Raw genomic sequence first — 27,505 nt, forward strand, 5'->3', positions numbered from 1 at the left:
TCAGTGACTGTATAGGTGAGTGAGTACATGTTAGTATATTTATGAGTAAGTGGGTGTGTGTGTAACTGGGTGAGTAAGTGGCTTTGTGACGGACTATATGGGAGAGTGAGTAAGTGTGTGAGTAGCTCTAACTCCATGTGAGCGGCTATATGAGTGTACGAGTGAGTGGGTGTGTGAGTGGCTGTAAGGGTGAGTGAGTGGATGTGCGTGTTGATCTATGAAACAGTGACTGGCGGTGTATGTACTGGTATGTGCGTGTGAGAATGGGTTTAAGAATGGCAGTATGGTAGTTGTAGTGGGTGTATGAATGATTGTATGGGGGTGTGTGTGTGCGCAACAGATTCTCTGGATGATGTCTTCAGTAATGTCATCAGTGATGTCACTGTCCATGTCATGAGTGATGTAATATGGGAGTTCATAAGCAGTGCATTGCAGGGGTGTGAGTTATTGTTCGCTCACTAACTAGGTTTTTTCCTGGTCAAATGTGTAGAAGAAAAATTGAGGAGGTGTGGTATTGTGCACAAGTCTCAGGAGTGATGTGGGTGCAGGTCTGATCTGTTCACATTTCCATCCATCCATCATCCAATATCAGAATCCTCCTCGACTGAGTAGAAAGGTGGCCTAGACCTCCCTGCTGCATTTGACACAGTCTTCCACTACCCCCTCATCAACAGACTCCACAACATCGGCATACAATTTATAGACTTTTGTTGCAAGTGGTGTTGCAATATTTAGCAATGCCAATAGCTCAAACTTAATTAATGCTAGACCTATAGCATTGCAAATGCTTGTTCAGTAAATGTCTGTTTTTTTATTCTATTTCCTAACTATAACATCTCTGTAACCTTTCTAGTTATTTTTTACTAGTAGTCGCCTTTACAGAGTGGTGGAGAAAGGGGGCTGGGCCTCCAATCAGCTCTCAAGAATTCTGCGGTGTAGGACTTACATGAGGTACCAAGAGGGCTTCTTGACCCCAATGTCCCTCAGGAGTAAAGTGGACTTCATCTCCCAACCAGTAGTGCACCTTGACCCACATTTGCAGAGTGGTGGAGAAAGGGGACGTGGCCTCCAAAGACTTCTTAGCAATCCCACTGTGTGGGACTTGGGAGCCAACTACCCCTCCTGTTACCTCCAGTAAGTCCCACACAGCAGGATTACTGAGAGGTTATCAGAGGTCATGCCCCCTTTCTCCACCACTCTGTAAACGCACCTCTTGGCGCAGTACTAGTAGGGGGATGGAATCTCCTTGACTACTTTATCCATGGAGCATGGCCTTTGGATAGAGGGTGGGGGAACTTGGAAGCAAAGTTTGGGCATTTCGAGTTCTTTCTGTTGTAAAGAGATCTATTTGTGGAAACCCCCATTAGTGGAAGTATAGGAGGAGGACTCAGGGGTGGGGTTCCTACTTGTAGACTGGTTGCCACATCCTGCGGAGGTCAGCAAATTTGTTGTCTGACCCTGGAAGGTGTTCAGCTAGAAGGTAGATTTTGTGATGTATTGCCAAATGGTCTGAGAGAGGAAAGATAACTTTAGAGAAGGTATCCCACCCACCGCCACTATTTTTGTACATAGCTGCCATATTGTCTGTCCGAACTAGGACAACTTTCCCTATCAGGTGAGGTAGAAATGCTTTTTAGTGCCAGGCGAACAGCTAAAAGCTCTAGGTAGTTGGTGTAGAGATATTTGTGTTTCGTGTCCCATCATCCCTAGAAGTTGCATTAATGTTCTCACTGTTAGATACTGTTTGTTTCGGAATTGTAGTAGCAATCCTGGCTGCATTTGGATAGGCTAAACCTGTTTGAGTGTTTAGCATAGCTTCTAGATAGGTTTGCAGCTGTGAGGGTTGAATATGGGATTTGTGTGCATGGACTGTGAATCCCAACTGATGATGAAGATTTATGGTAATTTGAGTGTGTTATAAACATTTGTGATGCCTTTGATGAGCCAATCGTCTAGATATGGGAAGACATGGATTTGTCGTTGTCTTAGATGAGCTTATACTACTGCTAGACATTTGGTGAAAACTAAGGGTGCAGTAGTGACTCTGAATGGGAGTACCTTCATCTGATAGTGTTTTCTTGCTACCACAAATCTAAGGTATTAGCGATGTGCTGGGTGAAGAGTAATGTGTAAGTATGCGTCCTTTAAGTCTAGTGTTGGCATCAAGTCGCCTTGCTGCAAGAGGGGAAGCACTTGTTGAGGTGTGACCATATAGGGTGTTCTGGATGTATGTACAGGTTTAGAGGGCTGAGATCTAATACTGGTCATAGAGAACTGTCCTTTTTTGGGATTAGGAAGTAAAGTGAGTACACCACTGACCCATGGTGTTGTATTGGAACTGTTTTTATAGCTCCTTTGGTTAGAAGAGCTGGTACTTCTTTTTTGAGCAGTTGTTGGTTCTCTAGAGAGAGTTTGTGAATGCAAGGTGGAATATTGGGAGGATTGTTGTGAGCTCCAGGCAATACCCATGTTGGATAATGTCCAACACCATTTTTGTCTAACGTTATTGATTGCCAAATTGGAAGAAACGGAAGCAGTCTTAACCAAACAGGTGTATGATGATTGGGGGAATTGCTTGTTGGGAGACAGAGAGGTAAGTGTTGGTGTACCTCTACCTCTATAATTGTTTCCTATGTAACCACCTTTGTAAAACCCTCTATAGGAAGATGTGTTGGCATCTGTGGAGGTGCTTTTTGAGCTCCCCTATAAAATGAGTAGTGAAAGGTTAAAGGGGGGCTGTAGTGCTCCCATGGATTTTGCAACTTCAGTGACTCTTTATATTTTCGATGTGATTCATCCACTTGAGGGCTAATTAGATGCTCCTTGTCAACGGGAGCATTTAGAATTGTTTGTAGCACCTCAGGTTTAAACCCAGAGATTTGCAGCCATGGGTGTCTTCCGAGGAGAATACTGGTATTAACTCCTCTGGCTGCAGTATCAGCAGAGTCTAATGCACACCAAATAGAGGAGTTGGAAATTTGTTTCTTTACTAGTTCCTGCTCTTTTTTTTCTTTGCTCCTCTGGGCGATATTGGAGTAACTCCTCCATTTTGTCCCAGTGCGCCATATCATACCTAGCCAAAAGACATTGTGTATTAGCTTTATGCCAATGATTGGCTGATTGTGCCACCACTCTTTTGTCTGAGGCATCTATTAATTTGGACTCTTTGTTTAGTGGTGGTGCATCACAACATGTTTGTGAATTTGCTCTTTTATGAGCATTGGACATAACCTGGCCCTTAATAGAAATTGCCTCAGATGGTAGAGGTTTATATTTTTATCAGCCCTGGGTGTTATAATACGTGCCCTCACAGGATCTTTAAAAATGTCTTCTGTAGGCCTCATCATACCTTATAACATAGTTAATGACTGGGTTGTCTTCTGTGTGGTTCTCAATGTTTTTAAAAAAAAAAAATCTTCTAAAGATTATGTAAAGTGACTCCATGGTATATGATTTACAAAAAGGTGGTGGTGATGAACAGAGTGTCTGAGTTAAACAGACCACTCTTACCCAGTCCAAAGATCAGGGCTTGATCCATCACCGTTATTTATCTCACTGCCCCATCCCAGCTCAGAACCTGGCTATATGCAAATCAGTCTGTCCCTGGCCCAGTGCATCATGGGAACAGGGCAGACTAAACTACCAAGCCAATTCTTCACCAGAAAGGAAACAAGCTACCGGGGACCGGTTTCTGGCATTTCAGCCTTCTTCGGCCCGGCTTGCTTGAATCCTGATGGAGCAGTGAGAAAGGGACTCATGTCTGAGTATACCCTGCCACACCTATAGTGGCCAAAAACGATTTACAAAAAGGGGGTGGTGATGAACAGAGTGTCTGAGTTAAACAGACCACTCTTACCCAGTCCAAAGATCAGGGCTTGATCCATCACCGTTATTTATCTCACTGCCCCATCCCAGCTCAGAACCTGGCTATATGCAAATCAGTCTGTCCCTGGCCCAGTGCATCATGGGAACAGGGCAGACTAAACTACCAAGCCAATTCTTCACCAGAAAGGAAACAAGCTACCGGGGACCGGTTTCTGGCATTTCAGCCTTCTTCGGCCCGGCTTGCTTGAATCCTGATGGAGCAGTGAGAAAGGGACTCATGTCTGAGTATACCCTGCCACACCTATAGTGGCCAAAAACGATTTACAAAAAGGGGGTGGTGATGAACAGAGTGTCTGAGTTAAACAGACCACTCTTACCCAGTCCAAAGATCAGGGCTTGATCCATCACCGTTATTTATCTCACTGCCCCATCCCAGCTCAGAACCTGGCTATATGCAAATCAGTCTGTCCCTGGCCCAGTGCATCATGGGAACAGGGCAGACTAAACTACCAAGCCAATTCTTCACCAGAAAGGAAACAAGCTACCGGGGACCGGTTTCTGGCATTTCAGCCTTCTACGGCCCGGCTTGCTTGAATCCTGATGGAGCAGTGAGAAAGGGACTCATGTCTGAGTATACCCTGCCACACCTATAGTGGCCAAAAACGATTTACAAAAAGGGGGTGGTGATGAACAGAGTGTCTGAGTTAAACAGACCACTCTTACCCAGTCCAAAGATCAGGGCTTGATCCATCACCGTTATTTATCTCACTGCCCCATCCCAGCTCAGAACCTGGCTTTATGCAAATCAGTCTGTCCCTGGCCCAGTGCATCATGGGAACAGGGCAGACTAAACTACCAAGCCAATTCTTCACCAGAAAGGAAACAAGCTACCGGGGACCGGTTTCTGGCATTTCAGCCTTCTTCGGCCCGGCTTGCTTGAATCCTGATGGAGCAGTGAGAAAGGGACTCATGTCTGAGTATACCCTGCCACACCTATAGTGGCCAAAAACGATTTACAAAAAGGGGGTGGTGATGAACAGAGTGTCTGAGTTAAACAGACCACTCTTACCCAGTCCAAAGATCAGGGCTTGATCCATCACCGTTATTTATCTCACTGCCCCATCCCAGCTCAGAACCTGGCTATATGCAAATCAGTCTGTCCCTGGCCCAGTGCATCATGGGAACAGGGCAGACTAAACTACCAAGCCAATTCTTCACCAGAAAGGAAACAAGCTACAGGGGACCGGTTTCTGGCATTTCAGCCTTCTTCGGCCCGGCTTGCTTGAATCCTGATGGAGCAGTGAGAAAGGGACTCATGTCTTTGTTGTAAATATCCATGGTATTTGGCCCTGGCAATTAACTCCCGATATGAAGCTTTGTCAACAGGAGGGAAAGGTTCTGCAGGGTATAGATCCGTGTCTGTTGGATGATCTACTTTATAATCATCCCATGGATCTGGTGGAGGTTGGTCATAAGTGTCATCCCTAGCCTCTGCATCAGGATCTGTATAGGGGGAGCCCTGTGGCATGATGTCTAGAGGGTCTGAAGTTGGTATCAGAGGTACTGGTGAAAATGGTGGAGGGGTATAAGGAATGAGGTGAAGAGGGCTAGTAGTCATGTACGTTTTCTTTTGTAGAGGGATGGTATATCCTGTGAATTAGTAATTTTCCATTGGAGGATGGTATCCCTGGTTTTGTTGCAATATGTCAAGTGTCTGAATTAATATAATTTTTCTTTTGTTTTGAATCCAGCTTTTCTTGCTTGGTTTCCAGAACTGGCTTCTGAGGAGCATCTTCTGTTTCGGCGCCGAAATTTTTAGTGCTGGGACGGATTTGTTCTTTTTGTCTTTTGGAACTATGTTTTAGGTGCCAAAGATGTGGTATCTCGACTCGAACCTGAAGGCTTGACAGTTGCTTTTGGTGCTGAGCCAGAGGGCGGTGCATTATAAGAAAAGTCTCAGTGCCTACCATGGTCAGATGGCAGTGGTGGCCCGGAAGCCTTATGTTTGGTGGAAGCAATTTTTTGGGCAAAGGGGTTTTGGTACTCACAGCACCATAACTGAAGGGATATCGTGGGACTCCAGTTTTATATCCAGCTCGTAGTCGAAGTACTGGACGAAAAGGCCTTTTCTTCCGCTGTGGGCGCTTCCATTTCTCTGAAGATATCTGGAGTGTCTTCGATACTTTGTCATTGCATTTCTTTTAGTTGAGCCCGCCAGTCCCAGAGGGTCGTTTGTTTTTAGCAAAATGAGTGGCTGGCGTCACAGTCTTCTTCCTTGTGCTCTGGAGACAAGCACAGGTTACCAACCTTGTGAAGGTCGGTGCGCAGATATTTCAAGTGGCACAGTGGGCAGACTTGGAATGCAGTCAGATCCATCAGCAGCTTACTCTATGATGTTTGTTCCAGTGGAAGTGAAATGAAATGGGCTCGGCCTGAAGGCCGCGGTTGGGGTTTTTCTGATCCAATTGGGAAAGTTTCCCTATTTTCGACATCCAGACAATGGGAAAACGTGTTCGAAACAATACCAACTTGGATACAGTGGGTTGCAAATCAAAGGGATCCGATGAACGATCTCAAACCGGAGCAAAGCAAGCCATGTCTGTACCCGATGGCACAAAGAAAACAATCTAACAATGAAGTTGATGCCCTTGCACACTTATCACTGAAAGGAGGAGTCATCTTACCTTGTGACTGGAAAAGACTTCTTCAAAGAAAAACAACTTTAAAACATCCGAAACCAAAAGTACAGGGCAGAAGTATGCAAAGCATGTGTATCTACAGCACACAGGCCTCAAACACACACAAACGGGAAAGGAGGAGGAAGCGAAAAACAGAAAAAAACAGCATAACTATAGTTCATATTCCAATTCTTATGCATGCGGTAGCTGTTGTACATATATGCTCACTGCAACTTTGCAAAGGAACAGGTCCTTTTTGTGACCATGGGAGCACAAGATTGGGGTTTCTCTCAGCCAGTCATTTGTCTGTGATGAACAAGAAAGCCTGCACACTGTCTTGAAAGCACTGTTGCTGCTCAGATATGCAGTTTTTTCAAACTGCTGCAATTTTGCAGGGCTCCTAGATTGGTTTCCATTCCAAAAGAAGCACTGTAAGCTGCACTAATTGCAATAAAGTTTGAGGGCTGCCAAGAACCACTCTACTTTTGCCCCACTGTTACTGAACGAACGGCATCCTTTGATACAGTTGATCACATAATTCTCTTAGCTAGAGTGGCCATGAAGGCATTTGTCCTACTTCTCTTGATTGGCATAAATCATTTCTGAAAATCACACTCAAGTAGTTATGCTCTATCAATTTCTCTCTGAACCTTTTAATTTAGCTACAGAAGTATCCGAAGGTTCCGTCCTTTCTGCTTCTCATTTTAATCTTTACATTAGCTCTCTTTTATTCTATCTAAACAATGTTGTGTGTTTCTTTTATTCCTATCCACATGACATCCAACATATGGTTAGGCTTACTGGAAATGGATGTATTCCGAACCCCTATATCTTCTTGATTATAATTTATTAAAGGCTAAATAGACAGAAACCGGTTAACATTAAATATTAAAAAAATAGAGGTTCTCTTGTTGGGTTAGAAATCTGTTGATCTGGCCTCATGTCCCATCACCTTCGAACTAAGGCTCATCTCCAAAATCTCAATCTGTAGATAAGAGTCTCTGGTTTCAAACATGATTAATCTCTCAAACTGGATACTCATGTCCCCCCACTAATACCCTTCTGCTTTTAAGTCCCTCTATTTCTGAAACTTATTTTTCGATTACCATCAGAGGATGCCAGAAGGACAGTGATTGCATCCATCAACTTGTTTATTGTAATGCTACATATTTAGGCACCTCGAAACATAAAATACAGAGACTAAAAATAAACTTACAAATCAAGAAGCACAGATTTATGTAGTTTATAAGAGTTTTCTAATGTCTCTCCACTGCTTGGTAGACTCAACTAGTTAGCGAAAGGATCACCACATTGTGTACCATTCATAAGTGTACACATGGATCACTCCTTCCTTTCTGAATAGCACATTACTTTTTATACAGCTCAGCAATGACTAATCAAAAAAGTTAAAAAGTTCCTTTTAACTGAGTAAGGAATATTTTGAAATTAGTACAATGTTTTTACAATTTGTTGTAAAAAGCGTTTTGGGAAACTTACGGGTGACTAGAAGTAGTCCCTTTTTCATGGATCTCAAAGAAAATCCCATAACAGAGAACCATCGCTATCAACAGAGAGGCAGAACACCTACAGTTCACCATCTCAACTGCTTGTTAATTACAGTAGTCAAAGATTCTCACCTTCGCCTTTTTGGACAGTCCTTCATATAGTGGCCAATCTTTCCACAGACACGGCAGCATCTATCATTGGGTGCCAGCTCACCATCCGTCAGTACTTTTGAATCAAAAAAGTAATCCTAAAAATAAAGAATCTGATTATTTTCTTGCAAAATGGTAATCTCATTTCTTAATATTAAGCAAACGTCTCCTAATTTCAATCACTAGGCAATTGCAGGTTTGTCAAAATTCATTTGAGCCCTGATTAGCTCTTAAGTGTTTACGTTTTCATAGTATCTAGTATAAGATTAAAAAAAATGGAAAGGGTGACCTCATATCTTGCAACAACATAGCTGATTTAGGAAAATGGTGCTAGCAATAAACTACTTAGCTGTAATTTTTCAACCATGAGCTTTGTGTGCATGTCTTCCACCATTTTGAATTTTCAATGTTTTAGAAAAGAGTGTAAGAGTGGAGCCTGAAGGTAACATGGTGGCTCGAGAATAAAACTAAGGCAGTGCAAAAACAGAATACTCTTTTTAGTACTGTACTTTTTGGGTTCAGGCTGCCTTTCCTATCCAACTCAATCTACATGTCAACTATCTACCTGACAATTTAAGAGGAAGCTTCTACTTGCACAGCAAGACTATGTCTTAACTCTGCCCCAATACAGAAACAGTGGAATATGTTGCAGAATGCAATATAGGCTTATGAGATTATATTATAAATAGGAGAAGAAAACAGAGCAGCTCAGTTAAATTCCAGTCAGGCAGTGGCATATTCAACGGAGTTAATGAATTTACTGGAAAATAACATGCAAGACATCATGGCCAATAGAGGTTGGGGTGAGACCAACAGCCCATTGAGTAGGAGGAAATTCATGGTGCTCCCACACCATAGCCTTCCTGCATAGGAGAGTGTCTGACTGAATGCAAGTATTTCCTTGACAGTCGCTTGGAACCAGGAGAGAAAGTTCGTGAAGGTCAAAGACTGTGTTCGTTCAGTGTGGTTATTTCCGTCACAGACCCACTTTGGTTCTCCATTTAATTTTACATTTTAGACTGACATCATTTTAGCAAGGTTATATTTCACATGTTTTGGTTGCACAATATTATTCTGAGAATACGCTGTACAGCCCTGCTTGTTTTTAGGAAGCTTTTCTCCTCGTTTCATCAGTACACACAGTGCAAAACTAGAACACAGAACAAGATATCATGGAGTTTATGTTGTCAGCTTGCCAATAGCTTCTAACATTTACATTTAAAGTATTTTATTCAGCGCGACACACCAAAACAGATATACAGCAGTATAAGATCGGCAAATGAAAAAGAGCAAAAGTCTGGCATGACAACATTTTAGTGCAAACATCCCCCGCAACCCCAACGTCCCATTGCCCCAACCAACTCCCCCCCCCACCCACTCCACCCACCGTCCAGTGCGCTACCAACTTGCAACCTATATCCCAAGGCGCTAGGTAATTGGGGAAGAGGGTCGCATCCCGCTCACTGATCTGGCGCTAGCGGGCTCGTAAGCCGCATGAGGCGGAGGTATCTCGGACAGGTGAGTTCCCTGAACTCCGTGAGCAGCAGAGAGTGAAATGGTTGCCACAGTTCATTAAATTGCGTTATATCCCCAGCCACCACCAAAGACAGTTTCTCCATACCCAGCACGTGCCACAGTCTGTGGAGCCAGCCCGTAATCGTGGGTGTTGTGTCTGTGCGCCAGTATATCAAGATAATCTGAACTGCAGAGCCGAGTGCAATGGCGATCTGCCTGCCTCTTCTGGACTTGAGGGGATACATTAGATCATTTGGGAGTCATAGCAGGGTATATGCTGGGAAGCGCGGGAGCTCTATGCCGAAATGAGAATCAATTTAATACAGCACTTCTTTCCAGTAACTAGTTAAGAGAGGACAGTCCCATAGAATGTGCGTGAGTGTACCCAGGTGTCCACACCCCCGCCAGCATGTGTCCGTCGTACTATGGTCGAACTCATGGATTCGCTCAGGCGTATAATACCAGTAAGTGGACACTTTAGTAAAAGTATCCGTGAGACCCATGTGATATGCAGAGTGGCGCGCCCTATAAGATATGTGGTCCCATTCCTTGGGGCTCAATGTCCTCCCAAGTTCCCGTTCCCATCTAGCCCTTCCTGGGTTGTGAAAGTGTGACGAGGGTAGTTGTAAGAACTTATACAAGTCCGAGATTGGTTTCGAGTCCGACGTACGGGACAGCAGCCATCCCTCGCACGGTGAGAGCATCCTGTCAGCCACGTCCCTCACCTGTGGCTGAAGAGCCCAATGCCGGACCTGCATATAACGGTGTCTCTCCGTTTCGGGGAGTGAGAATTCCAGCCGAAATTGTGTGAATGCGATGACACCCTCAGGGCCATACAGGTGACATAATGCTCTGCACCCCGCCTGCCGCCAATGTGTAAAGGCTCCTTTCTCCATTCCGGGAGTGAAGGCAGGATTATCCACCAGCGGCGAGAGCGGCGAAGGGAATGTGTTGAGGTCATACCTAAGGTAGGTCGCATCCCAGACCCGCAAAGGCACCCTAGTAATGAAGGCGTAGAGATTCTTAGGCCGGTGGGTCCGGTGCAGGAGCGGTATCTCCTGCAGAGGCCGCCCCGCCACCGCTTGGTCCTGGAAAAGCCAATGCTTATCCGACTCCCACCTGCACCATTCGACCAAATATCTCAATTGCGTCGCTTGAAAGTATTTACGGAAGTCGGGGATGCCTAGACCTCCAGCGTCAGGAGACAAAAGGGAGAGGGTCCTGCGTAACCTAGGCTTTTTCCCTTGCCAAATGAAACGGGCCACATCCGACTGCAACTGCTGTATCCATCCCTTCGGCGGCAGAAGCGGCAGGGCCCTGAATAAGTAAAGCACTTGCGGCAAAATCGTCATCTTGACGGCAGCAATCCTACCCAACCAGGAGAGGATGCCGTGATTCCAGCGGCCTAGCTCGTTCCTGATCTTGACTCCCAAGGCTAAGTAATTAGCCGAGACCATGGCCGGCAGCGTAGGGGCTATCTTAATCCCCAAATATGGTATCGCCTCTGAGGACTGAAGTAACGGGAACCTGTTCTGTAGATATGCCTTGGTATCAGGCGCCAGGGAGATATCCAAAGCCACTGACTTCCCCATTTTCACCTTAAAGCCCGAGACCGAGCCGAACGCTGCCAGTTCTTCCATACAGGCCGGAAGTGATGTCCGGGGTGTAGCCAATGTGAAGATGACATCATCAGCGTAGAGACTGACTGTATGGGTAAATCCGCCAATCCGTATCCCTTCTACCGCCGGTCTCGTCCTCACCCTTTGAGCGAACCAATCCATGTAGAGGGCAAAGAGCAAGGGCGAAAGTGGACAACCTTTCCTGGTGTCTCTCTCGATGGGGAAGGCTTCAGAGGTGTAGCCGTTAACCCGGACCACTGCTGAGGGTCCCTTGTAGCAGTTGAGGATCATAGTGCGAAACCGTTCCCCAATACCCGACTTCACCAGTACCTGCTCCAAGAAGGGCCAATGCACGCGGTCAAACGCCTTCTCCGCGTCAACCGTGAGCATCATCCTCACACCCGGAATCCGGGAAGCCTTTTCCAGCAGGTGGACCACCCGTTTTGTATTATCCACCGTCTGCCGCCCCGGAACAAAGCCCGCCTGATCCGGGTCAACAAGGCCGGGTAGATGGAGCGCCAGATGGCTTGCCAGAATCCCAGTATAGAGTTTCAGATCGACATTGCCACTTGCCTGAGCGCTCTAGTGCTCAGAGAGGAGACCAGGTGAGCATCTACTTAAGGCGAACATTCACGAGCAGCTCGACCTTGGGAAAGGTGTACCCATATTGACAACGCGCGTTATTTGACAATTTGACAACTGCTAGTGTGATTTAGGCGTGTAGCGCTTATTTAATTTTAAAAATACTGCTTTTTCGATCTTTGTTGTAATTAATTTGTTGGCCCCTGTTTTTATACTGTACATTGCCTGACGACATACCTGCATTTAAATTGTGCCCTCACAGTGTGTAGAGCGGACTAAATCGGTTCTTTATTGCCCACTCGTGGCGCTTGGCCGCCATCTTGGGGCTGCTGTTCCTTCACCCTGCCACTTGCCTGAGCGCTCTAGTGCTCAGAGAGGAGACCAGGTGAGCATCTACTTAAGGCGAGCATTCACGAGCAGCTCGACCTTGGGAAAGGAGTACCCATATTGACAACGCGCGTTATTTGACAATTTGACAACTGCTAGTGTGATTTAGGCGTGTAGCGCTTATTTAATTTTAAAAATACCGCTTTTTCGATCTTTGTTGTAATTAATTTGTTGGCCCCTGTTTTTATACTGTACATTGCCTGACCACATACCTGCATTTAAATTGTGCCCTCACAGTGTGTAGAGCGGACTAAATCGGTTCTTTATTGCCCAACCGTGGCGCTTGGCCGCCATCTTGGGGCTGCTGTTCCTTCACCCTGCCACTTGCCTGAGCGCTCTAGTGCTTAGAGAGGAGACCAGGTGAGCATCTACTTAAGGCGAGCATTCACGAGCAGCTCGACCTTGGGAAAGGTGTACCCATATTGACAACGCGCGTTATTTGACAATTTGACAACTGCTAGTGTGATTTAGGCGTGTAGCGCTTATTTAATTTTAAAAATACCGCTTTTTCGATCTTTGTTGTAATTAATTTGTTGGCCCCTGTTTTTATACTGTACATTGCCTGACCACATACCTGCATTTAAATTGTGCCCTCACAGTGTGTAGAGCGGACTAAATCGGTTCTTTATTGCCCACTCGTGGCGCTTGGCCGCCATCTTGGGGATGCTGTTCCTTCACCCTGCCACTTGCCTGAGCGCTCTAGTGCTCAAAGAGGAGACCAGGTGAGCATCTACTTAAGGCGAGCATTCACGAGCAGCTCGACCTTGGGAAAGGTGTACCCATATTGACAACGCGCGTTATTTGACAATTTGACAACTGCTAGTGTGATTTAGGCGTGTAGCGCTTATTTAATTTTAAAAATACCGCTTTTTTGATCTTTGTTGTAATTAATTTGTTGGCCCCTGTTTTTATACTGTACATTGCCTGACCACATACCTGCATTTAAATTGTGCCCTCACAGTGTGTAGAGCGGACTAAATCGGTTCTTTATTGCCCACTCGTGGCGCTTGGCCGCCATCTTGGGGCTGCTATTCCTTCACCCTGCCACTTGCCTGAGCGCTCTAGTGCTCAGAGAGGAGACCAGGTGAGCATCTACTTAATGCTCACACCTCCCGCGCAGCGGTGACGCGCAGCGGTGACGCGCAGCGGTAGCGCCTGACTCGCGCCTGAGTCAAGCCAGAGTCTGCCCGTCTGCGCCCGTCAGCGCTAAGGAAGTGCGGGGTGCGGCAGAACTCTATCTTTTTCGTCTTAAACGCCATGGCCCCTTCTACCATCAGGTATTGCAGAGCAGACCTACTGGCCATCCGAGAACGGCTCCCCATTTGTTCCTTACCGCTAGTAGCGCCGCTAAGTGGCCCTTATCGCTGTACCTGTTGTTGTTGGCGACTGCCTTCCCCCTTCCGCATTCGCTCCTTAGAAACATCATCCCGGCAGATTAACGTGTCTGGGGTGAACGCTATTAGTATATATAGCTTAAATGTCAGATCTTTGGTTAAACATCATGCGGAGATCTTTGATATCCTTACTAATGACTCCCCGGATGTGTTTTTCATGACCGAGACCTGGCTACAGGATGCAGACACCGCGATATTAAACCTTGCCTTAATAATAATAATAATAAATGAGTTTGTAAAGCGCCTGGTGACGCCTTCCCGGCGTGTCCCCGCGCTGTGGAGAGAGTAGCTGGATGAAGGAGGCCAAAATCAGAGGGTGTACAGGTGGGTTTTTAAGCTTTTCCTAAAACTGGTTTCTGTTTCAGCTAGTCTAATATGCGTGGGAAGGGTATTCCAGTGTTTGGCCGCCAGAGCGCGGAAAGAGCGACCACCCATCCTGGCCTTCTTTACGCGAGGCATTTTGAGGAGACCCTTCCCCATTGAGCGGAGAGCTCTAATTGGCTCATAGGGTATAGCTAAGTCTGTGAGATAGTCAGGAGCTGTCCCTGAGATGATCCTGTGGCTAATGAGCAGTGCCTTAAAGAGAATTCTTTTTCTGATGGGAAGCCAATGAAGGGCATCCAAGGCGGCTTTAGAAGGAGCTCTCTTGGGTAATTTAAGGACTAGCCGTGCTGCCGTATTTTGTAAGACTTGAAGCTTTTTCTTGTTCTTTTCAGTTGTCCCTAAGAGGAGCACATTGCCGTAGTCAAAACGGGGGGTGACAAGTGATTGGGTCAAGGTACGTCTAGCCTCTAGTGGAAGGAGGTCAAGAGTACGATTTAGGGTTTTTAACACCCCGAAACATTTCCCTACCACTTTGTGGACATGACTGTCAAAAGAGAGTCTAGGGTCAATCCAAACCCCTAAGTTCTTGGCTTCTACGGCAGGAGTGGGTAAAGGTCCCAGACATGAAGGCCACCATTCCTGAGTCCAGCTGGAGTCGCTACCGCCTATTACATGAACCTCTGTTTTGGAGCCGTTAAGTTTTAGGCAGTGTTGGTTCATCCAAACTGCCAACTCCTGTATGCAGTTTTTGAAATTAGTTGCAGCTAAGGTCGGGGCTTGGGATAGCGAGATGAGCAGTTGGGTATCGTCGGCATACGATACTAGATTTATGCCATACGATTGAACCACATCTGCCAGAGGAGCCATGTACAAATTGAACAGGGTCGGACTCAGGGCAGAGCCCTGAGGTACCCCCTGTTCAAGAGCAATGCTATCTGAAAGGAAAGCCCCTCTCTGGACCTGAAAGCTACGGCCCAGAAGGAAGGCTTTAAGCCAGCCTGATGCTGTCTTGGTGACCCCAGCTTCGTTTAGACACTGTAGCAAGATGGAATGAGCTACAGTGTCAAACGCGGCGCTGAGGTCCAGCATGATGAGTGCCATAGTGTGACCCTCATCTGCTCCTGCCCGAAGAGTTTCAGTCGCTCTTAAAAGCGCTGTCTCCGTAGAATAGTTGGTTCTAAAACCAGACTGGGAGCCGTGCAGGGAGTGATTGGATTCAAGGTGGGCCATCAGTTGTTTATTAGCAATTTTCTCGCTCACTTTGGCCAGATAGGGGAGAAGGGAAATGGGTCGAAGATTTTCCAAGATATCCTGACTGATGTTCGGTTTCTTTTTTATGGGCAGGACTATCGCCTTTTTCCAGTCATCCGGAAGACAGGCCGTGGAGAAAGATAGTTGGATGACATGCCTGAAATAAGGTTCCAGTACTTGTAGGCTGGTGGCTAAAACCTTGGGTGGGGCTGGGTCCCGGGGGGAGCCGGATTTGACACTTTTGCATATCTTTATGAGTATGTCTGTGGGCGGTACAAAGAAATAAGAAAGACTTTGTGCCGTAGGCTCAATTTCTGCAGTCTCCTTAAAATCGTGGCCAGAGGTTGGCAGATCAGAGAAGTTGGCATAAATATTGGTGATTTTCCTAGATTTCCCCCCTGATTATGCAGTGGCCACTCTTAATCGCGGCTCAAGAGGGGGTGGAATTGCCATGGCAGTGAAACGCCGCTTCCCCTGCGAATGGAAAGAACTAAAATTTCCAGGATGCGAATGTGCCCGGTTTAGAATCTCTCTCTCTCACTGCTATCGCCTTACTGGCCTTTTAATGTATCGGCCTCCGGGCTGCGATGCCGCCTTTAGGGCCGCTCTCCCGGACGTCATCAGCTCAGAGGCTCTTGGCTGTGCTAATTTTAATGTGCTAGGCGATCTCAACCTGCACTTTGACTGTACATCCCAACCCTCTATCCGGAGCTGTCTAGCCGACTTAGAAGCCTTGCAGCTCTCACAGAGAGTGTCCTCCCCCACCCATCAGGGCGGGCATATACTGGACCCGTTCTTCACCAATTTAGAGGACATAACTATATGTCCACCTATACAGCTGATATGGACGGACCATATGCTGGTGAAGGCAGCCATTCCCATGTTGGAACCTCTCTTCGTGACGCAGAACAAAATCACTTTCATACGTCAGTGGAATAAACTAAAGTTAGAACACTTTTATCTTCTACTAGAGAAGACACCTCTGCCTCCCTTCTCGGATGTTAATTGTGGCTACGAATCATTCTGCAATTGGATTGCCATAGCCCTGGACTCTTTAATTCCTCTGGTTCAATCCAACTGCCGGACTAAAGTTCATAGTCCTTGGTACGATGAGACCCTAGCGTCTCTTAAGAGAGACTGTAGGCAAGCAGAAAGGCGATGGAGGAAAGCTTATGACCCCGCGCTTAAAACCTGCTATCTTACTTTAACTAAGGCATACCATAGAGCGGTCTGTCGAGCCCGTGCTGCATATTATGCGCAGGAGTTTCGGAACAGCCCTAACCCCTCTAAATTAATCATTAAGGTCCTAAAGGACCTCATGACTAAGAGGGCCTCTGCAGCGGAAATTTGTACAGACTCCCACTGCGAAAGTCTGGCATCTTTCTTCATCCAAAAGGTGCAAACAATCTACCGCACCTTTCCAACTAACATGCAATATCCGGATTCAGCCGGTTGCCCGATGGGAGATGATGCGATTCTGGACCTGCTGGCCCCCCTCTCTGAGGAGGGGTTTGATTTATTGAGCCAAAAAATCAAATCTGGCTCCCCTGTGGACCCACTTAAACCGGCCCAGTTTAAGAACATGCAGGCAACATGTCGCTCACCCATGCTAGCTCTCATCAACCTGTCGCTGGCTTCAGGGTCCGTGCCCACCAGGTGGAAGCAAGCGGTAGTAACACCTATTTTAAAAAAGCCTACCCTAGATCCGATAAAACCTGAGAACTATCGCCCCATCTCACTGCTGCCGTGGACTGCCAAAGTCACTGAGGCCCACGTGAATGGGATCCTGGCTGACCATCTCGCCAAGGCTAACATCTTGGATCCCACTCAAAATGGATTTCGTGCAGGACACAGCACGGAGACTGCCTTGTTGTTTATGGTTAAACATCTGCGCTCCGTGCTGGATACCGGACGAACAGCGGCACTCCTGTTATTAGATCTGAGTGCCGCGTTCGACACGGTGTCCCACGAGATCCTGTTGCGGCGGTTAGAGGAAGCAGGCGTTAGGGGGTCGGCTTTGTGTTGGTTCCGTTCCTTCCTCTCTGATAGATCATTCCAGGTCGCAATCCCACCCGGTAAATCTACCTCCCACCCGCTCACACTGGGGGTCCCACAGGGATCATCTTTGAGCCCCACTTTATTTAATCTATATGTTAGACCGCTGGCTGCGGTAGTCAAACGCTGGGGCCTGACAATGGTTCCTATGTGGATGACACGCAGCTGGCGGTCACATTAAGTGGGGACTCAACTGTGGAGGCCCTCAAGTTTTGCGAGGGGCTTCATGCGGTGGCCAATTGGATGAATCAGAACTGTCTCCAATTGAACACTAAGAAGACAGAGGTCATGGTGGTCGGAAAGCAGCCTGGATGGTGGAATGACAACTGGTGGCCTGCCGAGCTAGGAATGACCGCTTCTCCTGTACTGGAGTTAAAAATCTCGGGGTCTGGCTGGACCCTACCCTCAGCTTCACCTGCCACACTAAGAGAGTGGCTGCCTCTTGTTTTGGTATTATCAGGGGCATCAGACCTGTACTTAAATTTTTCGATGCCCCCACTAGACAGCTTGTGGTCCAGGCCTCAGTACTATCGAGGATAGACTATGCCAGTGCACTGCTAGCTGGAACTAACCAGGCGGAACTCATGCGGTTGCAGCGAGTGTAGAACGCCGCAGCAAGAGCGGTAGTAGGACTGCCTAGGCGATGTTCGGTCTCAAGAGCACTGCAGGCGCTCCATTGGCTACCTGTTGCTCGGAGGATCGAGTTTAAGGTGCTTTGCCTGGCGTTTAAAATTTTAAAAGGCACGGCCCCCCCTATTTTGATGAATCTACTGACCCCATATGTCCCTTCTCGACCCCTGAGATCGATGGGTCAGAACCTGTCTGTTGTCCCACGTTTTTTGCTGAGTAGGACTGGCGGCCGCTCCTTCCGAGTAGTAGCCGCAAAACTGTGGAACTCTCTTCCTGCGGATATTCGAGCACTGGAAGACTTATTCCAGTTCAGACGTGCTATTAAAACCTTTCTTTTTAATAAAAATCCCTGATTCTGCGGCTTATTGGGATGTTGTGTATACCTTTCTTGGCGCCAGGACGCCCCTTTGCTGGGGCAGCTGTGCGCGGTACAAAAACAGTTAACATAACAGTTAACATTCAAGAGGGATATCGGCCTGTAGGACCCACAGTGTTTAGGATCTTTCCCTGGTTTGGGGATGACCGTGACGGAAGCCCTCAGGAGATCAGGCGGGATGGCTCCAGGTTCCGCGAAAGAGTTGAAAAGGCGGGTAAGGATTGGGGCCAGCGACCCGCAGAATGTCTTATAGAAGAGGGCAGAATAGCCATCTGGGCCTGGTGCTTTGCCGTGCTCGAGTCTGGCAATAGCCGTCACCACTTCCTCTATGCTAATATCCCTGTTCAGGTGGTCCGCCTGCAGAGGTTCCAAGGAGGGCAGAGTGACCGAGTCCAGATAGGAGGTCATAGCCGGCACATCCGTCGGGTCCCCAGCGTAGAGGTTTCCGTAGAACCCTCGAAACGCGGCCGAGATGCGGGCATCATCCGTTACCGCAGCGCCAGTGGGGTCAGAGAGTTCTTTCACCAACTGGCTCTGCCTAGCGGCCCGGAGTCTATTGGCCAAAAGTTTGCCACAGCGATCCCCCCCAGTATACAAGGCATGGCGCAGTCGGAGGGCCGCATATTCTGCTCGATCTACATCTAAGGCGGCAAGGAGTTTCCTTGCTTCTTTAAGCTGCCGCCAAATCCGTGGTGCCCCTGTTCTGCGGTGGATCAACTCCAGCTCCCGGACTCTATTAGTAAGCTCCTCCCTCTTTATCCTGCGCTCCTTATTTTCGGCCGCGGAGATTGACAAAAACTCCCCTCTGAGGACAGTCTTCAAAGCCGCCCACTGGGTGGCCCGGGTGGTATCTGTGTTGTCATTGAGCTCCAAATATTCACCGAGTACCTGCTCAATACGGTCCGTTACCGTTTTCCTATGTAGCAAGGTATCCCGGAGGCGCCAGACCCTCGCCGGGGAGGCAGAGAGTGGCAAGCAAAAGGAGGCCTCGACAGGGGCATGATCTGACAAGGAAATTACCCCCATGTCCACGGCGGACGCCAGAGCCTGCATCGGTGAGTTGACCTAGGAGATGATCAAGCCTCGCGTAGGTCTTATGCGCATGGGAGTAGTACGAATAGTCCCTATCCACTGGGTGCTTGTGACGCTAGAGGTCCTGGAGGTCCACCTCCGCAAGTCTAGCCTTACAACCAGCTGAGAATTCCCCGACTTGCGGGGAGCGCTGCGCTGATCTGTCTACCCCCGAATCAAAGACCATGTTAAGGTCGCCCCCGAGGATAACATGCCTGTCTGGCGAGGCAGAGACCTCTTCCACCGCAGACTGCAAGAACCGCTCCTGTTTATCATTGGGACTATAAAGGGAGCCTATCGTGAATATAATGCCCCCCACCCGGAACCTATGTGCCAACAACCTTCCTTTAATTTCTGCGAGTTTGTGGATGTGTTCCCCCCTAAAGTGTCGAGCCACTAGAATCGCTACCCCGGCTGTCTTGGTGGCACCGGAGGAAAAGAACTGCGTCGGAAACTTACAAGAGCGTAGCCTATGTGTGTCCTGCGGCAGCAGGTGGGTTTCCTGAAGGAGGCATATGTCCACCTGGGCATTTTCTAGCAGGGAAAGCACCGCCCGCCGCTTAACAGGATTGTTCAGACCCCTGACATTCAGGGTCACGACTTTAAAGGTATGAGGAGGCATAATGGAAAATGTGTGTAAAGGCGTTAGTGTCCTGCGTGGTGATCATAGTGGGTGAGTGTACCCCCCCCCCAGCTCAAGCAGCAAAGCAATCTTCCAACAACAGTACGCAGAGCCTCTCCCTCCTGCGCCGCGTGGCCTAGCACCAACCACAAGCTTCAATGTGACCCGGTCTCCCACTACACACCAGCCAACCCCACAATCCACCTCCCCACCCGCCTCCCCTCCGTCGCTGAGCAAGACAAGGTGGAGAAACTCAGGGAAAGCAACAAATCCTAGCACAGCGCACTGGACAACACCCTTCCCCACTCCCCACTCCCAACTCCCACAACCCCTCCCGGTTCCCCAACACCCCAACACAACCCCTGTCACCCCCAAAAAACTGTCCCCGTCCTCCCAAAAAAGGAGTCGAGGGAACCATTGTCCAAGCCCGGCCCAATCAGGCAAGTCTATGGAAAAGTCTCGAAAGTGGACGTCCAGCCACCACACCACCCCCGCTCCCCCCCCCCCCCCCACCACCCCAGGACCCCAAACCTGCAGCTCAAAAAAAGAAGCGATGTCGATCTCCCCCCAGAGAATTCCTAGGCGGTCAAAGCAACATTTCCCACTGCCGTTTCTCTAGCGACCTCTCTCACAGCATTATCCATTTTAGCCCGGATAGTAGGCGAGTCAGGTCTCACTGAAGAGGTCGAAGACCTGCGGCCAGGGACCGATTGCCAGCCATCCCTAGTGATTCAGCGACGACGTGGAGTGGGGGCATCTTCGTCGGTCGCCGTAATGCCCAGTACAGTACAGGTGTCCTGGAGGGAGCGCAGCTGATGTAATATTCCGTTCCAGCGGAAGATAATACGAAAAGGGTGGCTCCAAGAATATTGAGTATCATGCTCCCGCAAGAAGTCAGTCACAATTTTAAAAGATTTGCGTTTCTGTAGGGTGACCACAGAGATCTTGGAAGAGGGCCACCCTATGTCCTCTGAATTCCGGGGAGGGCTTGGTGCGAGCCACCCTTCGGATTCTTTCCTTCAGGGGGTAGTCCGGCAGGTAGGCCAGAAGGTCGGGGGGAGGCGCCGGGGCTCTGCGTCGTGGGCCCACCCTGTGTGCCCTATCGATCCTGAGAGAAAAATCAGTCGGCTCACCCAGGACGTCCCGGAACAGATCCTGCAGATAAGTTGCCGCGTCTTCCCCTTCTTCTCCGAGAGGAACGCCCCGGACCCTGATGTTGTTCCGCCGGGAACGGTTCTCGAGGTCCTCCACATGGGATTGTAGATCGATCTGCTGGTCCCGAAGCCTGATCACTTCCTGCTGGAGCTGTGTGAGTTCCTCGTCTCGGGCATGTCCGGCTTCTTCCACAGATGAGACCCTTTCTCCCAGGCCATCGACCTCTCTCCGAACCTCTCGTACCTGTCACTTCCTGCTTGAGTGTCTGGAAGTCCTCACGTAAGGAGCTAAAAAGCGACTCAAGGAATGACCTGGTAACTGGCGGCTCCCCTCGGCCCGCCCCCTGCGAGCTGCTAGACTGACCTGGGGAGGGCTGCCCGCGATCCTACCGTGCATTGCCCCTGTTCAGCATTTCCGGTAGGGTGCGGTCACCCTTCCTGCTCCCCTTGTTGCCGGCCATTTCGGGCGATGGAGAAAAGTGTCCAATCTTCACCAGCCACAGTAGCGTTCACTACACCGCTTAACTACCCGCTGGTTGACCGCTCTAGTTGGTTAAGCCGTCCGTCCGCTCCTACAGTGCAGTCCAGCATCCGCTCTCCGCCACTTCGTGCTCCTCGGGGCGTTAACTCCTGCCAACTCCACCTCAGTACTAGGCCGATGGAACGCAAATTCCAGTCTCAAAATGGCGTCCCCAAGTCGTAGCACGCTACCTCGCAAGTAGCTCCTGAGCGGACCTCAATCCGTTCACAATAAGGGAGCCAGCAAGTCACCGTAGTCAGTCGCTTCAATGGCGGCTGGGACCCCACTGGGCCCGAACTGCAACGCCAGGCACACCCCACCTCCTGTATGGCTTCAACGGGTGGGACAATCCTGTGCCCCGATCCAGTCCAGGCAGGTCCCTCGATATCCCCGGCTCCGCTCCAGTCCCACCTGCGGCCGCGATTTGGCCGTTCTTCGTGGCGGGCGCTAACACCTCGCTGCCTCGTTCGCTTTCGCTCTGTGCCACAATCAGCGGCTCCGCACTGCAGTGGCGGGCGGACCCGAGCAGGTCCCCGCTCCACTCCAGGCCGCGCTGGCGGCCTCCGCGCAGCGCCTCAGACTCGAGTTAGCCCACAGGGCGGACCCAGCGGCACTTCCGGTCGGGCCACAGCTTTCGCAGATCGCGGCTCGGCTTACACAGTCCGCCAACAGTGCCTTCTGGTGCTCAGATTTTCCTCCCAACGAGGCCCGCTAGTTCCCCACTGCACCCGCCGTCGCCAGTCAACGACGATGGGGGGAGATCGGCGGTGAATAAGGTGCTTAGGGGCCTGGGCCGGAGGAGAGCGCCGAGGTCGCGTCCTCCTACTCCGCCATCTTGGCCACGCCCCCAGCTTCTAACATTTAGACACAGCATTACATCAGAGCTGCATCTCTAACACAGTGGGGTTAGGGTTCATTATATAAACTATCCCCTGTACTATTGGAGGTCAGAGAGGAGCATTCTCATTCCTGTCTTCACCGTCCTGGGACACATTGCTGTGCTCGGCATATAGCCCTGTTAACACTGAGCTTCCATCCTGTAGAGAGGGATTGTCAATCTACTCCAGGCAGATTGCCTCGCCAAGTTATCCAGGTATGTGGGCTTGGGCTAGCCTAAAGGATCATACACCCATTAGGCTCTCAGAGCAGGGGTCGTGATGGGTAGAAATAAAGATATAGCACTAATACTGGCATGGTTGGAATGTTCATTCTTTTCACCATTTCACAATGCTGGTTCCTTTGCTTTGTTTTATCTGCCTAATAATTGCAGCACATTCTTTCTATAAAGAATTACGATAGTTTCAATAAATACATTGAAAACTCTCTTTGTATCCTTGTGTTTTACCATGGGTATGCATAAGTAAACAACAAAAGTGGTAAGATCAGTTTTCCTATGGTATCAGCGTGTCATGCTCGAGGTTGCCAAAATCATCTGCTATCCTAGATGGTTTAGGGGTTCGGTGAGGCACTAATTGGGCTGACAGCCTCTGATGGTGCAGAATGAACCAGTCCCTAAGTTCTGAAGTTCTACATAGCACCACCAACTTTCTAAGGTCAGGTACCTATTTAACGGTCTCCTGAGTAATACTTGTTTGTACCCAAGGTACCCTATTCATTTTCATACAGAGAGGTCTGTGTTGTTAGGGCTGAATCCTCCTCAGCATTTTAGGAAGCACCTAATGTTTGTCTGCTGCTTGTCCAAGCTTAAACATTTCAAAGGATACCCTACTTTTGTAAATCCCTCACTGAATTCCATTGTTTAAATAGCACTAACAATTAATATTTCTGCACATTGCAGACCTGATGATACAGCACATGTAAATTTACATGGGCTAGACAATGGGGTGTGGAGATGTTACCTTCGTGGCTGAGGCCCACAAAGCCTATAGAACTGAAGTTTTCTATTCATGGGTCACCTTTCTAGCAACTGATGCTAGCACACGTACATATCCCAACTATACTGAAGCAGCCTTACCAAGTGCTTATAGACCATGCAAACAGTCTAGAAGTATCATTAACATTTCTGAAACATCAAAATTGGGTCCAAGGTGCCCTACCACATGTAATAAGAACATAAAAAGGTCCCCTCAGCAATGAAGGAGCCACATAGCCAGCTTTAGCTGAATACACACTACATTTTTTTATAATGGTCTTGCATGACTATCGAGACGTTTAACTCCGTATGTTACACAAAAATAACTAAAGCCCAAGCGAGGGCTGTTCAGAAACAGTTAGAAGTGCCTGCCATTAGCCCTCTCACTATAATTTGCAATTATGGGTAAAATTCCCACTAGGCAGGAAGAAATTCTGTTCTGGATAGCACAAAAAACAAATCAGTTTGAAACTTTGTTTACCCATACAGGACCCCAAGATAAACAAATAATTATTACCATGCCACCTGGGATGATTCCCCCATTTGATGACTGTGCCACATGGGGTACAGTATTTGCTAAAATCAATACCATAACTCTGGCTGTTTTGCCTAAAGTTCTAAAACAAATACAAAAGGAGTGCAAGGCAGCCCCTACCTTGGCTTTAGGGATGGAAAAACAACACTGGGTGTGGGTTTCCCACAGTAAGGCCAAGCCTCTCAATACAAAAACAACTAAACAAATGCCAATACTGTAACTTCTAATTAACAGACCTTTGGTTTCTACACAGAAAGAATTAAACTAGGTGTGAGTTGTAGACTAAGAGATCAGTCAGAATAAATCACTTATTTTTCATATATTTTCTCGTAATTTTTTGTTGGTTATGATTCACCAAACTGCACAAATGATATAGAACAAACAATACAAAAAGACAATTTCATAAAAATGACAATTTCATAAAATACACACTACCTCAATAGCTTTCATACATCGTTGATCAACATTAGCAATCCAATCTCACACTCTCAAACATACCACACATACACATGTCAATATTTACAATTGAATATCGCAAAAACCAATTAATTTACACCAGAGATACTTTTTGATTGATTTAGTAATTATTAAACATATCAATGATTGTCTAATAAGAGGTAATCTTAAGGTGTAGAAAAGGGGTCTACGCGTTTCGAACCCCTAACTGGTGGGGGGTTCTCATCAGGACCTCATAGCATGGATAGGAGTGTGCCCTATTAAATAAGAAAACCGGACATGGACAAATGGCTTCTGAGTGGACTTTATTTTAATGGAAGATTTGAAGATAGGTTCTTTGTGCAAAGCTTGCGAGGAGCCGGGAATGTATCTGTCCTAGACACCTTGTTTGCACAACTGCTCTTGGCAGGTGAGTACTTCGGAATTCGTTATTTGGATGTTTTTAGGTGAATATTTTAAAGTTTCAAAACTCCATACGTAAGTTTGTAGAACAATCCCACGAGGAGAGGAGGTAATATCACAGTCTTTCTCTACTTTTGTCCGTTAACCCATAGGGTCCAGCCCGCAATACTCTATTAAACATGAAGCAAAAGCTCCAGTGCGAGAGATCCTTTTACAGCTGTAATACTAGGGAATAGTTGAATCGCGTGTATCTCCTATGAATAACCCCTTGTTTCCGGTTGCCAAACCGATCCCTCTTATTGTATAGTCTTAGACTGCAGACATTTAAACAATCATACACGCACATTTGTAATTCAAAACTCGCACGATGCGGCTCTAATGAATATAGTCTGTAAAAAACACACAACAACCTTGGACATTTCCAATGGTTTCTTCTCTCAAAACATGTCACCTGAAAGCAGAGATTTGACTTAATTCTCTACCCTTGGCTCTCAGCGCCACTTTTGCCGGCTCATTCGGGGGTATACGAACAGTCCTGGACTATTTGCTGCCTGAGTAATGTCAATTCTACTTGATATTCACCCTGAGTTATTGTCCTATGTTGATGACATATAACAGATGATGACTTAAACACACACCTAGCCAGAGTACATCACATTGTATTGGAATTTGCTGAATATGGCTACAAATGTAATAAGAAAAAAACCTGCTTTTTTCACTATCCTATTTTTGGGATACTAGTTATCAAATGAGGGTAAGAGCCTGGCGCCATATTTCCTAGATAAATATGCTCTCCACAAAACACACTTAAAAATTACAATCCTTGTAAGGATTCTTTAAGTTTGGCAGAAAATACATACCAGATTATGCACAACACATAAAACCTTTGTACGATTTATTCCCCCTGATTTTTCCAGCATGCATTGGACATCAGAACATACACAAATACTCAGATCACTACAGACTAACACGCTTGCATCACGACACATGTGTCTACAAAACAAACTTGGTCATCATTGGCTTTATGTACTTCACACTCAATGAAGGTGACAGTGCCGTTAGCAAATAAATCGCTTTTTTATTCTAATGCAGAAATACATTTTGTGCCCACTGAAAAAAATACTGACTGCAGTTCCGATAGCTGTCAAAGGAAAGACAGCTGGTTTAAGGGAAACCCAAAATTGTTGTTACCCCCTAGTTCCTGCCTTAGAGGCGGATTGGTGTCACTACAACGCATGCTTTTACATCGCATGCCTTTACAACGCGGTTTTTACCACGCAGTCCATTACAACGCATAATGCTTTTAGGCGCTGGATAGTGAATTATTTAATTTACTATTCCAACTCCAGTCCCCGTGGATAGCAGGGAAGGTGTTGGATAGTAAATTAAATATATTCCCTATCCTAGAGCGCCCCCCAGCGCAATGCGTTGTAATGGTATGCGTTGTAATGGTTGCGATGTAATGGTAGTGCGTTGTAAAAAATGCGTTGTAAGTGATGTTCCCCCTTAGAGGCAGTCACCAAGGTCAGCATTCCTAAAGTGAAAGCCTTACATCCACTTTGGATATAATGGGCCAATTCCAGGACAGCTCCTAAAGTAGAATACATCTTTATCTCATTACAAACCCAGAAGTTAATCCAATATGAACACGAATACCCCATGCCCAGTAACATATTGCCCCTTGAACAGTATAAACACATAAATAGGCTTTCCGGTTTTCAGTTTCTATTTTTGGTATTGGAAGGGGGGTGTTTCACTGTTTTCAATACCTTAAAAACCAGTGGTTATCAGTGGCTACATACTTTCGCACCATTAATAACAAGAGAAACAGTGTTTTTCCTGTGTTTATAGAACGTTTTGCTTTTATTATTGCTTAGCTTTATGCACTAATAGTGTAGGGTATATACGGCATGGTATATAGACAGTGTACGTACGTGTATATGAGGTTCCAATAAATTTTTACAAATCAAACTTATTGTAGAACCCCCATACAATATTTCATCAGGGAATCTTTGGTCATGCCCGCTCGTTATTTCCTTCCCATGTAAACTTTTCTCTGTGAAAAGGCACTCTCAACATTGGCACTTGAGATGGGCAACGGCATAACAGCCAGTACACAATTTGCTAACTCTGGCACTGACATAGGCATGCCAATACTAGTGCACCTGAAGATTGTGAATTTCTGGGACAGGTTCTTCAACATATGCATTGAACTGGGCGCATATGCCCTTAGAGTTATTCAAGTGGTCAAAAATGAAGCAGTACTTTTCAAAGTCAGGAGAAAATTACCCTTTACGGAAGGGATCTTGAACTTGTGCAGAGTTCCACAGTGAGGCTTCATTGACTCCAAATGCCATGGCTGGTGAAGGGACATTTCTATGCATCTGTGGAAGCCATTTCTCATGCAATGTAAAGTAAATGTTTCTTAATTGTTCCTCAACATTTCTTTGCCTACTAAGTGGCAAGCATTCTAACATGGAACATGTAGCAATGCCAAAGTCACTAAAAGTGTTGCCCGGCCTACTCTCAAGGAGATGGTTCACTCTTGGTAGACAAGGGTGTTTTCAGACTCTAGTATTTT

At 47.2% G+C, this 27,505-nt stretch overlaps 1 protein-coding gene across 3 annotated transcripts in view; it reads right to left on the reverse strand.

Moving 5' to 3' along the window:
• TUT4 (terminal uridylyl transferase 4) overlaps window positions 1-27,505 on the reverse strand; it is a 1,145,308-nt gene that overhangs the window by 186,800 nt on the left and 931,003 nt on the right. For all 3 annotated transcript variants that reach the window (XM_086952445.1, XM_086952444.1, XM_086952443.1), the window contains one exon: window positions 8,141-8,256. In XM_086952445.1, the coding sequence (XP_086808571.1) occupies window positions 8,141-8,256 (116 nt within the window). The remainder of the gene's footprint in view (window positions 1-8,140; window positions 8,257-27,505) is intronic.

This window comes from Lissotriton vulgaris, chromosome 1_1, assembly GCF_964263255.1.
Source record: "Lissotriton vulgaris chromosome 1_1, aLisVul1.2, whole genome shotgun sequence".
NCBI classification, from domain to species: Eukaryota; Metazoa; Chordata; class Amphibia; order Caudata; family Salamandridae; genus Lissotriton; species Lissotriton vulgaris.